The following is a 12550-nucleotide window of genomic DNA, read 5'->3' on the forward strand; positions in this document are numbered from 1 at the left end:
CTGCCCGAAGGACTGGGACCCACTCACCTGAAGAAAGGTGAATGCCAGAGTGACATCTGAGGAAGCACCTGTCTCCTCCGCCACTCTTACCGCAATGCAGAGACACGTGGGGTGATACACTAGCTGGCAAGACCCCCTTCACTTCTAGACAGGACAAAATATAGACACTTACAGAAAGAGAAGGACACTTCCAGGTATCAGACAAGAACAGCTGAGTCCCGTGCATCAGAGGCCCCAAGAAAAGAAGGTAGAGCTGACACCCAGCACAGAACGCAGGACACCAGCCACTACTTTCCACCAAGGTAAGGGAGCTACTTATACGCTATTTTTTCATGCAGAAAAGCAACCAGGAAAACAGAAGTGAGTTCCAACCTACGCAGAAGCATAGAAGGAAACACATAGAGCCTGCAAAGTATCTCCTGTTTTTGAACTATTTAAAGAACCGGCTGCTGCAGCTGAGGGGAGGGGTGGTCGGCTGCACTATGGGTCCAGTCAGACATGGGCAGTGCTGCTGGGCCAGGGCTGAGCCCGCTGCCAGAGCCTCGCTCGTTGCCCCTTACCCACACAGTCTTTTCTATTCCAGTGGAGCTTGTATGCAGAGTGGCACTGGCATTCATAGCTGCCCACTGTGTTCACACAGACCTGCTGACAGCCTCCATTGTTGACACTGCACTCGTTGGTGTCTGTGGAACAAAACACGCTCCTGTCACAGCAGCCCATCACTGACCCGGCTGACACTATCCTCCCCTTGAGGAAGGAGCAGGAGGGGAAACACATGGTTGAAACTCATTAAACAAAGGGATGATGCTAACTGTCTTTAGGATGCGTACTTGGCACCAGCTGACCCCATCCCCCACTCAGTGGATTTCCTGGCATGAGCCTCGCCAGAATGGTCTCAAGTTCCATTCTTGACCAAACCATTCCCCCGTTAGGGACACTCAGAAGGGGCCACATTCTACTTTCAAATGTCCAAACTCAGTCGCTGCGCAGGCTTCCAATTTAAAACTCCACCATCCCCCTGGACTACATACCAAGGGCATAGAAATCGGATCCCCCCTTGACAGTTCATACAGTTGAAGTACAGAGAAGGAAAATGACTTGCACTAGTCCCCATCAACCTGAAACTGAGTTCAGGTCAAAGGTGGCTCCAACTAACACCCAGAAACATATCCGTATTCAGGGGCCCTCCCCTTGGCATTTCTTGGGGAACTGGAAGAGTATGTTTTTAGCCAGGCCAAGAATGTGTTGAAAATGAGAAGCGAGACCACACTATAGCAAATCACCACTATCCATTCTTCTTAAGCACGGGACACAGGACTGAGTGGGAAGGACTTGGGCCAGTGGTTCCTAAACCCTCAGATCCTTAGAATTGCCTTGGAAGCCCCAGACATGCTGAGGCAGAATGTGTATTCTCAGCGATGGCTGAATGAACCTGATGGTCAGGGGAGCGAAGTGCAAGGCATTTGGCGCCAAATCTGATTTACGCCATAGTCTACTCGACCATAAGGACAAATGACATCAGAACATGTTGCTTCATGAGCACAGAGCAGGAAGATAAAGTCAGTGGTTCTGCTTCCAGCTCAAAGACCAGCACAAAGGGCTCGAAAAACGCCTCACAGTCAGTTCCCATGCACAGCAGGGCGGTGGAATCGTTGGTGGCCCGCCAAGCCTCTCTGAGGACTGTGACTACTATCTGCTGGAAGTTCCAACGGATAGGGTATCGGCTCCTGAGACATCCTCCCATTCTCTGAATATAACTGCATCGATAAAATCAATAAAGAATTCACAGCTGAAGAGCTGAGCTCTTCTCTCTGCTTTATTTCACGCTCTACATGCTACAGGGATAAATGGGGATGATGTCCCTTAGCAGACGCTTTCCTTGAGTCGATGAACTCACGACTGCTATCCAGGGACAAGACTGTCCCATTCACCCCCCAGTGTAGAATTGGCCCCGATCTGAGGAAACCTCGGGGATAGACCCTGTTCCCCTGCAGGCCCAGCCTCATCTGTCTCCAGAGGGGCGTTCTGCTCACCTCCACAGTGGGTAAAGCCATAGAGGGTGTACCCTTTGTTGCAAGCACATGAGAACGTGCCAGGGTGGTTGACACAGCTATGGTCACAGGTCCTGTCCAAAGAGCATTCATCCACATCTGGAATTGTAAATGGAAAGGGGACCTGAAACCGACTCTGAGGGATGCATGGAGAGAATATGTGCATAATAATAGCAATGATGAGAAAAACAACACAGACAATTAAAAAATGATCTATCAGTTCTCCCAATCACTTATGTTAAAGAAAGTGTTGAGCAGCCCACAATAACTATACTCACTGCCGGATTCTTCGTTGCAAATTGCACTTGCCTAAATGCTCAGTTGGTCTCTCTCACCCACGCTTACTTGCAGGACTGAGTAATTTAAAATATTTAAATTAAGGCAAATGAGATAACACACCTAAAAGGGGTTTGTAAATGATCAGGTGCAGACTATGCATTGTGACTGTTATGTTACTAATGGTAGAACAGCAATAGTAACTTAATAAGTGATGGTAAATTGAAACGAAAAAACACTCGGTTGGAGATAAATCTGGTTCCTATCTCTTTCTGATCTTTCCAGAATGAGTCTTCTGGCCCCAGGAGGCCTGTTGATCCTGGATTTTAATGCCCTCTGCACCAAAAGAATGCATTTATGCTAATACCCTCAGTAATTAGCAGACACTGAAGTTTCTATTGCAGACACTGAAATTTTGTGTTTAAGCTCCAAACTGGATCCTCTTGGTCAATCCCTTGCCTTTGTTCCCTCCCATGGTTTGAGTCCTGGGCCCCTGCTGTCCTGGTCCATTGGGGAGGCCTCCCTGGCTTCAGCTAAGGTCCCGGAAACTGACCTCAGGAGGCTATATTTATCGGTCTAATCATCTCTCCTTCCCTGATCTGGTCCTCACATCTTTCCTGTGACTAGAATTTCAGTGCTTCACTTCCTCAGCTCTTTGGACAGTTTTAACAGTTACCACTTATGTCTCTAAATGGATAAACCAGGACCAGTGCAGAGCTCAGTGGAAGCCAGATAGACCATTTCCAGATCTCTTTTTTAACACCAAGTATTCCATGAGAAACTACATTAATAAAGAAACAAGCCTTTGCAAGAAACCGGAAGAACAAAAAAATGACATAAAAGGCAAATTCTTGCAAAACCTCCTCTTCCCTACCTTTCTCCAGAAATCCTGGCAATTTCTTCAGTAAATTTGTTCTGTGCAAATATTTCTACTACTAAGACTGATCAGTGAAAAATGAGAAAAAGTCTGTTTCTTCCCTAGTAATGGATGTCACTCTCTGAATTCTGTTATTAACATCAGCCAGTTGTCGAGAAAGTGGACTCGTCCAGTAGCTGACTTTGGCTGCTCACAATGGGCTTTTGCTTTGCCAAAAAAAATGAGATCACTTTTCTAATTCCTTTTTAATATGTTTACACAGCTTAAACAGTATTTCTTGCTCTATACATTATGAAACATTATGTGGAACAGCAGATTTGCTTTCCAAGTCAAATGGAAGAAAACCACACAATAATCATCTAGAATGAACTCACTGAATTTAAAGGGGGCTATACTTCTGCCTAACAAAATATATATATTGAGAGAGAGAGAGAGAGACCTAATTCACACCATAAGGTAAAAAAAGATAATGTTAATCATTAGTAACTTATGTGAAATCAGATGTTGTTTTCTGATTTTGATTTAATTCTGGGATTTCTGACAAAACTAAGTTTGGCTGTTCTTATTTGTAGACATGGAACAGGAGTAAATGACGACACATCTTTTTTGAGAGCTTCTTCCTGTATACCAATAGGGCATAAAAGGTACTCATCTGAAAAGATAAGTGATGCCTCCCACTCAAAACAGCTTACCACCACCCCAAATAGTTACTGATATCAACAACTGCTGCCCAGAGAAGTTTCCTTCCCACACCCCTTATGTGGGAGTGATGCCTCTGAGAAGGGGTCTGCAATCCCGCCCCACAACCGACCAGCTTCTCCTCCACTCAGCCCCCTCCCTCCTTCTTCCCAAGCACCGAAGGCTGGTCACTCAAACAAGGACCATAAGGAAGAAACCAACTGGTATATGATCTTGGCTATGGGTTGACCCCATCTTTTTATAAGGAAAAGGTATGTTACAATAACTAAGTCGACATATTTTTGCCAATAAATTTGGTATAAAATCCTAACATTAAAGGAAATTTTAGAAAAGGACAATTATTCATAATCTCAGCATCCTAACACAGCCCTGTTTGTATTCTGTGATCCATTCCATTTCCAGCAGCGAGCTCTGCCATAATCACACCAGATGGGTTCTTTGAAGTGTTCTCTAATCATTCACAACTTAATTTCCAAAATATACCTGTGAGCTACGTCAGTGGTTTTATTCTACCTATCAGATGAAATAAGTGACCCACAGGTTGGAGGTTGGGTTAATGACTCTGTCAAAAAGCCCAGTGAGCCAGTTTCTGCCAGGGTGGGGTTTTGTCTTCTCTGCTCCAACCAGTGGACATTGCACAGCAAAGCTACATTTCAGCACATACCTTGGCAAGACTTCTCATCTGTTAATAATTTAAATCCCTTTTTGCAGCTGCAGTCAAAACTGCCCACGGTGTTTTTGCAGAAATGATCACAACCTCCATTGCGGGTCTGGCACTCATCAATATCTGTAACAGGCAAGCATCGGCAAATCAGACAGCGATACTTGCCTCGTATTCCACAAGTCCCTGAGGTGCTATTGTGTGTGCTTCATGATCCTCTGAAACAAAAACAGACCCATACAAGCATTTAAGAATGTTTGCTGATGTTTTTAATCTTACACATGCTTTCTGGTCAATTTTGAAAGACAAGTGCTTCGTCCCCTGAGAATTCTGACTTAAACTGCCCTTGATTAGCATCAGGAAACAATCTATGGAAAAGAATGGTGATGTCCTGTTATATGGTCAGCCTTGCTCTGCTCTCTTAAGATAAGAATTCCCCCTTTGGTATACTTTCTGCTCCAGTTTAATGATTAAAGTTATAAGGAAACAGGACATTTGTTTTGGCAAATTACACAACGATCAAATAGTCTTAATGCTTTTAAATGATTCCTGATACATTAATCTTATCTTTTCTCACTTTCTTCTGGTAACTGTTTATCTACTTTTTATCATGTTAAAGAACTAAGCCTTTGTACTCTTGCCCATGAAATAATAGCAGGTCATTGGGGTCTCTATTCATCAGTAAAAATTAAAGGTACAGTTATTCATTAAGTTCTCTGGATAACAATCTTGGCCGTTACTTACACAATAATCTCCAGGCTGTTATTTATGATATGTTGATATTATCTCCTGCAAATGTTCCCTTGAACATCTGCCTTTTTCTAATAAGACCACTGTCTGAAATGGATTATTTGATACTTGTAGAAGCTGACCTTCTCAACACTTAGTGTAATTAAGTTGGTTCTAATTAAGCTTGCTCAATTATAACCTTCCACAAGCCCAGGGAAGAAAAGCTTCCATCAGCAGGAATCATAGCAAATCTGGAGTCACTCAGGAGGTGTGGAGGGGAAGAGCTGACTTTATCCCCACACCCTGGCAGCATGGAGAGGCACAGGCTACCTTTACAGGTCTTTCCATCCAACTGGAGAGTGAATCCAACGGGACAACTGCAATGAACACCTGTCGAAGTATCCTTACAGGTGCGATCGCAGCCTCCATTGTTGACAGCACACGTTTCTGACGAGGAGGCAAGGGAAAGGCCGTTAGCTTCCTAAAGAAGTGCTGATACAGGAGGGAGGAAAGGTATATTGGTGCAGTATAAGTACTTGACAAAGGTCATAAAAGCCAAGAACCCCGGTAGTGTGTTCACTGTTGTACTCCCAAGTCTCTGCCACCAGGAGGTGAGATAGAGGGAGAGCAGGTACAGCTCCTCCCACCCATCTAAATAAGTGACCCTCTTGTTTTAAAAAAATTGGAGAACATCGGGGAATGGTGTGGTTTTCCAGGATCCATCAGCTCCAAGTCAAGTCGTTGTTTTCAATCTAGTTGTGGAGGGTGCAGCTCACTGGCCCATGTGGGAATCCGACCAGTGGTCTTGGTGTTATAAGCACTGCTCTCTAACCAACTGAGCCAACCGGCCGCCCCATAAGTAACCCCTCTTGATGGGGTAAAGATGCCTCTCCCAAACTGCTGAGCCTTTCCCTTCCACTGGCAGATTTGAAGCCACTAAAACTTCCTGTTGATCCACAGCCAGTGACCTGCTAAGTATGACACATCTGGCAGGCTCGATGTGAATGCAGAACAGGGGGTGTTCCTTCCTTAATCCTGAACTCTCTCCCTTCCATATGAGTAACGGGCAAAGCAAGAAAGGGTAAGCATTGCCCACCCCAATCATTCCCTTGTTGCAGACCAATGGCTTCTTCCTTGCAACTGCCAAGTAACTCAGATTAGAAGTTTACCTTTCCCTGAAAGAGCTGTCAGAACTACATGAAAAGTCAGCTGCAGTTGTTAAATTGCATCTATAGAGATAAGGAACAATAGCAAATGGCCTAGTTCTGCATTTCACACAATTATTCCAAGTAACAGACAAATGCTCTTCAACATTCATTCAACTGTTAGCATCTAAGCCTCCAGAAACCTGATTTTACTTCCATAGCTACCTCATTGTAGAGCCTGGGGCAAGGCAGGCTTAGTTCTAATTAAATATGATAGAACATGTATGTTTATCCGTTTCCTCTCAAAACTTCACTAAAATGAGAGTAAATAGATTTTTTAAAGTATAAATCCTTAAGGACAAAGAAAAGAGAAGACAATGGATGAAAGATGTCAAATATTCTGGAAGTGGCATGTCAGTGGAGGAGCAGTAACTGGCAGAGCAGAAAACTAAATCCTAGCGGTCTCCAGAGGAGGTACTAATAAGTGGTAAACTCATGTGAGCGACAGAATCTCATACAGACTCAGGAATTGGAGGTACTAAGTTACTCTAGAGGCAGAGAGGAGGATGGGGTTAAAACCAGGAAGACTGATTCAAAGTGTGTAACAAATAGATAAATCCCCACGTCCCCTCCTAAATTCTACAACCAGATGGCTATCCGTCTGCTGTTTGGGCTACAGCAGAGCAATGTATCCTCTGGAGAAGTGTGACCAGAGAAGCACTGGACTCAAGGGCACCAGGAATAACAGAGGGGTACAGGGAGGCACTGACAGTGAAAGTCTGTACCCTAAAAAGAGCATTAAAAATTCTTATCCCCCCCCGACTCCCAGAACACTGGCAGTCAAGCCTATGTCCCCTCAGCAGGAGGTTGAAGGGCTCCTCTCCAGCTAAACTGACCTGCCCACGTGAAAAGACCTATAGATACTGGCATTTGAGGATCTCCAAATGAAATGGCTGAGTCACTGCCTCGTCACCTAAGCTAAGCATAAAGCCCACCAGCTGACAGAATAGTCGGCGTTTTAGTATTTCACTATTAAATATGAAAAGTCAGCCAAGAATCACCAGAAATTTCAGGAAAGCCTCTAATATGAAATAAATACACCCAATCAAAAAAACAGGGTAAAGAGAACTTGGAGGAAACAAAGATAATACAGTAAACAAAAGAGAAGTTTGAAAAATCTTATAATTAATTTCCTCAGAGAGATAAGAAAAGCATCCATGAAATAAGAACAGGTTCCTACAACAACAGACCAAAGCAAAATTCTTGAAAGCAGAAATTTAAAAAGAATCCTGCAGAAAGAAGGATTCGAGGAAAGGAGGAGGAGGAGAAGAAGAAGAAAAAAAATCTCCTAGAAAGCAGAACAAAAACATAAAGAATAGAAGAAAATTGGAGGATCAATACAGGAATTACAACAGCCAGCTAATAGGAGTTCCAGAGAGAAAGAACAGAGAAAATGGAGTGAAGACAATTTTGAAAGAAAATAATATAAGAAAGTTTCTCAGAGCCAGGGGACTCAAATGTCCATATTGAAAAGGCCAAATGAGTGCTCGGCATAACAAGCAGGAAAAGTCCCACCATGAGGGACATTATTGTGAGATCTCAGATCACCAGGAACAAGGAGAAGACCCTAAAAATATCCAGGGAGAAGATTTCACAAGTTCCATATACAGGATCAAGAATAAAAATGGCTTTAGACTTCTTGAAACAACACTGAATGCTTGAAAACAATAGAGCACTATTCAAAACTCTGATGAAATATTCTTTCCAACTCTGAATTCTATACTGAGCCAAATTCTCAATACAGGGTGAAAATAGAATATCAAGCCATTTTCAGATGTGCAAAGTTTTTTAAAATCTAGATTTACCCATGCAAACGAATAAAAAAGAAGACATGGGATCCACCAAAACAGGAGAGTGGTGAAGGGAATTCCAGCCTGGTGCTAATGGGAAGGCCCAGATGAGAGGTGCACAGCTGGCCTGGGGAGTCAGGCCCACTGAAGCAGGTGGAAGCCTCAGAAGAGACTTCTTAAGAAGAAAATGGAACGGATAAGTTAACTATTATATTTGAACACACTGAAAAGGGTTTTAGAGCTCTGCCAGAAATTTGCAAAAGAACTGGTAAGAGGTACTTAGAAAACTAAGCAAATAAAAAAAATGCAATCATAGCACATTACATGCCTTGGGTGAATCATATTTACATATTCATAGTCACAGTAGAGTAAACACATAATATTGATATAAAACCATGTTAAAGGTATGGGAGAGGGGGCAGAGAAGAGAGAGAAAGAGAGAGAGAGAGAGTTAGGGGAGGGAGCAGAAGAACTAAACTGTAGTGTTCTATAGTAGAAAATCAAAAGCTAATATCTAGGGGCAGCAGGATGGCTCAGTTGGTTAGAGCACAAACTCTCAACAAGGCTGCTGGTTCAATTCCCACATGAGATGGTGGGCTGCGCCCCCTGCACCTAAAGACTGAAAACGGCAACTGGACTTGGAGCTGAGCTGCACCCTTCACAACTAGATTGAAGGACAATGACTTGGAGCTGACAGGTGCCAGAAAAACACACTGCTCCCCAATATTCCCCAATAAAAAATTTGAAAAATGAAAGCTACTATCTAAAATTGAAATAACTGGAAATAATGAAAATATCTCAAACTGGATAAAAACGAGAAATAACTGTATACACTTCACTTTTCAGAAATATGGGGGAAGCGGAGTCAGGAGAAGAAACAAGTAGAATTAAAAATTGTTGCCTCTGGTGAATGAGATGAGGGAATGGGAATTTAGGAGACAAGGAAATGATGTGTTTCATTACAAGCTTAATAACACTAATTAAGTTGTTTTTAAATTTTTATATTATTCATATATACTATTTTAATTTAGGCAATTTAAAATTTTAATAGGGCAGAAAAGAGCTCAGAAATGTCACCTGCCTGCTAACCAAGAGCTTACCTGACTGTTAAATCTGAACCTATCAAAGATGGGTTTTGTTTAGGTCAAGCCAAGCTTCCCCCAGAACACTAGTGTGTCAGAGGATCTGTTTGATTCCCACCCCCACAGCCACTGCCGCCACTTCTGCTCTCATCTCCAGCTCCACCGTTGGATCTGCTGGAAGACCTTGCCATATCCCACAGCCAAATGCCACTCTTGTCCATTCATCTCTTCTGCCATTAACATCAGCTCAGTCAGAAAGAGAAGACTCAGTGGACAACAAAACCAGACAAATCACCATGTTAAGCGAGGGGCTGCCCAAAGTGCCTCTCTGGTCACAGCTTCTCGGAAAGAAGAAAACTGACATTCACAGGCCACCCACTGAGTCCCAGACATTGGACTCTGGGCACTTTTGCATATTATTATCTTAACTGAGCTTCCTGAGAACCCTAAGAGGTAGATGTTATGACCTTCATTTGAAAGAAAGACCAGGAGACGGAGGCTTAGGGCAGCGTGCCCAGGTCTCACTGACAGTCGGGGCAGCACTAGAATGCCAACCGGTTACTCTGACCCACAATACCAAGCACTTCCCACAATACCAGGGTCTTGGATGGTGACTAAGCAAGAGCAGTGTGTGAAGATCAGACACACCCTGGCTTGACCCCGGTACAGCTGGTCTGAGGGCGCATGGGTCCCAGGTTCAGGCCTAATGTGTAAGTTGGGGAGGGAAATGGACAATGACAGTGGCCAGGGGAGGTTGGGGGAGGCGCCTACCCATGAGCAGCCGCCGTTTCACCCGTTTGTCCCCGTCTGCCACGGATGTGGCATTGCTCTCTGTCACCTCCAGGGCAGTGTCCTCTTGCTCTACAAGAGACGAAAAAGAGCTCAGTTCTGACCGAATGAGTCAGATTACTCATCCCCTGCACAAGCATTTCTGCTAAATCCCAGACATGAGAACAATGTAAGATATGTGACTGCTCACTCAATAAAAATGTGCTGCAATGAGGCTCTGTGGGAAACAGCGTGCGAGATGGCCGCAGAGCCTTAGTAAACATTAAATATGGAAACGATTTTTGAAGTACATTGTACTGACCAAATAGACACTAGGGAATGCAAGCTTCAGATTCACTCCAGTACCCTTAGTCCAGGACAAAGAGAACCTTGGGTCTGGGAACCTCTAAAATGTAGGTAGCAAAGGACACACGTGAAAGACAGGGCAGGCATACCACCAGAAACATGCAACTTGATCCTGCTGACCCTAAAGGCCACCGTGTCATCACAAACAGCTAGCTTTCACTTTGTGTCACCCTGGACCTTTGAAATGTGTTGTCCCAGTCTCCAGAACACTGGCTTCAGGAGCGGCCTAGTCCAGGAGAGAAGAAAGGGCTTTCCAACGTCACACAGGGAGAATGGGACCCCCATCCCAGGCCTAGACCACTCCCCTGCCACACGTGAAGCAGCATGAGAACTGTTTGGGGGCAAATGCATGGGAAACTCCCTGTATCTTGTGAAAACACGGTTAATAGTTAGGGTTAGGGTTAAGGATGGGCAAGCTAGAACAGACACTCCCCGTGTGGGGGGTCACCACTCACCAAGGCAGCTCCTCCCATCTGTGTGCATCTTGTACTGTGGATGGCAGCTGCACTCTGGGCCTTCAGCCGTGTCCTCACAGGAGTGCTGGCACCCACCGTTTCCATGGTTACAGGTCACTGAGAGGAAAATGAATCAATACATAAAGCACTGAGTTCACAACCAGGGCTGTGTCTGCTCCAGAGGAACTCTGATTTTCATCCCGCAAGTATTTGAGCACTTAGTATGTGCTAGGCACTGTTCAGGGAAGATATAACCCCACTCAGACCTTGTCTCTGTGTAAACAGATAATCACAATATACAATGTACAAATGCTGAATGACAGATGTGAGCAAAATTAGACAGGAAGATGCAGATGGGAAGGTGAGGGATGGGGGTAGATTTTCACTATTGAAGGGAAATTATACCAAAAGATTCTGAACTACTGCTTTATTCCAGCATAAGTTTATATATTAAAATAGCTGTACTGGGGCTCTGGGAAATGCAATAGCACTTTATGCCTGGAACAAATACGCAGTATTTAATTTGTACATGTGTGTTAGAATTTCTCTCATTAGATTCCATCTGGATTAGTTAGAAGAAAAAGTAATCAGAGGAAATGATGACTCTTCACACACAATTAACGCAACGCTAACCAATAATTACCAAGTCTATATATGAATGCATTTATGACAAGCCAAAAGAGAAAAAAGTCAACTACAAAACTATCTAGTCATCAAACTGAACAGGGGATATACCTCTGGCAAAGGAAATGGGAGGGGTAAAGTTATATGCTTTCTTTACACACTTTGGACTGTTTAAATTCTTACATAGATAGGCATTTGTAATTTTTCTAATTAAATGAACTAAATGCATATTTGTGATGTGAGAAAGAAGCTGTTCTGTGATTACAGTTTCACAAAATTTTTTGCATATGAACAACTAAATAGAAATATGAAAAAAGTGAAACAGCTGGTTATGTGGTGGAATTCTGGATCTTTTTTCCTTTCTCAAGTGTGATTATAATATTATTTAAGCAGTTACATCTTAAAAACATTTTAAAAAGAAACTTTCTACTGGTCCCTGAAAAACGGTGAAATGTTGAGCATCTCACTCTACAGGTGAGTCATAGCGGACCTGGGTCTCCTTTTGAAGATACCTGGAGCCGAGACAAGTGGTCTTCACTCTGCCTCGCCCACTGGAAGCCTTCGGGGGACAGCCTCACTCTTCGGAACCTCATGAGCCTATCAGAACTTGTTTGTGCTGGTGGCACCAGCCCTGGTTTGACAGTCTTCGAGGCTACACTCTGCTTTGTGACGAGACAATGGGGAGAAGTCTCTCCCCAGCAAAACCGGCTCCTCATCTCTTAAACACTAAGGTCTACTCACTGTCAACTACCATCCCTAGCAAACTGCAGGGGCCTCCTGGAATATCCGTGGTTTTGGGAAGAGTGCCTAGAGGGAAACCCTCAGTGTTTCCTCTGGCATAAACAGTGGTTTAGGAACACCTTTAATGGCCGGTTGTTTCCTATTATCCATTGGAGTTTCATTATTGTGTTTCATCATTGTGTGGCAGCTGTGTCCGGACTGTGTACACCATTCATTCATTGATCCA

The 12550-nt window shown here is 43.7% G+C and overlaps 1 protein-coding gene across 9 annotated transcripts in view; it reads right to left on the reverse strand.

The window, feature by feature from the left end:
- The window catches only part of SCUBE2 (signal peptide, CUB domain and EGF like domain containing 2), a 57873-nt gene that overhangs the window by 26934 nt on the left and 18389 nt on the right, over window positions 1–12550 (reverse strand). For 6 of the 9 annotated variants that reach the window (XM_019728718.2, XM_019728749.2, XM_019728702.2 and 3 more), the window contains 7 exons: window positions 10960–11076; window positions 10142–10231; window positions 5624–5740; window positions 4568–4690; window positions 2034–2150; window positions 561–683; window positions 28–144 (listed from right to left, as the gene is read on the reverse strand). In XM_019728718.2, the coding sequence (XP_019584277.2) occupies window positions 28–144; window positions 561–683; window positions 2034–2150; window positions 4568–4690; window positions 5624–5740; window positions 10142–10231; window positions 10960–11076 (804 nt within the window). The remainder of the gene's footprint in view (window positions 1–27; window positions 145–560; window positions 684–2033; window positions 2151–4567; window positions 4691–5623; window positions 5741–10141; window positions 10232–10959; window positions 11077–12550) is intronic. The other 3 variants (XM_074335968.1, XM_019728759.2, XM_074335966.1) reach the window with 1 other exon arrangement.

This window comes from Rhinolophus sinicus, linkage group LG06, assembly GCF_036562045.2.
Source record: "Rhinolophus sinicus isolate RSC01 linkage group LG06, ASM3656204v1, whole genome shotgun sequence".
Taxonomy (NCBI): Eukaryota; Metazoa; Chordata; class Mammalia; order Chiroptera; family Rhinolophidae; genus Rhinolophus; species Rhinolophus sinicus.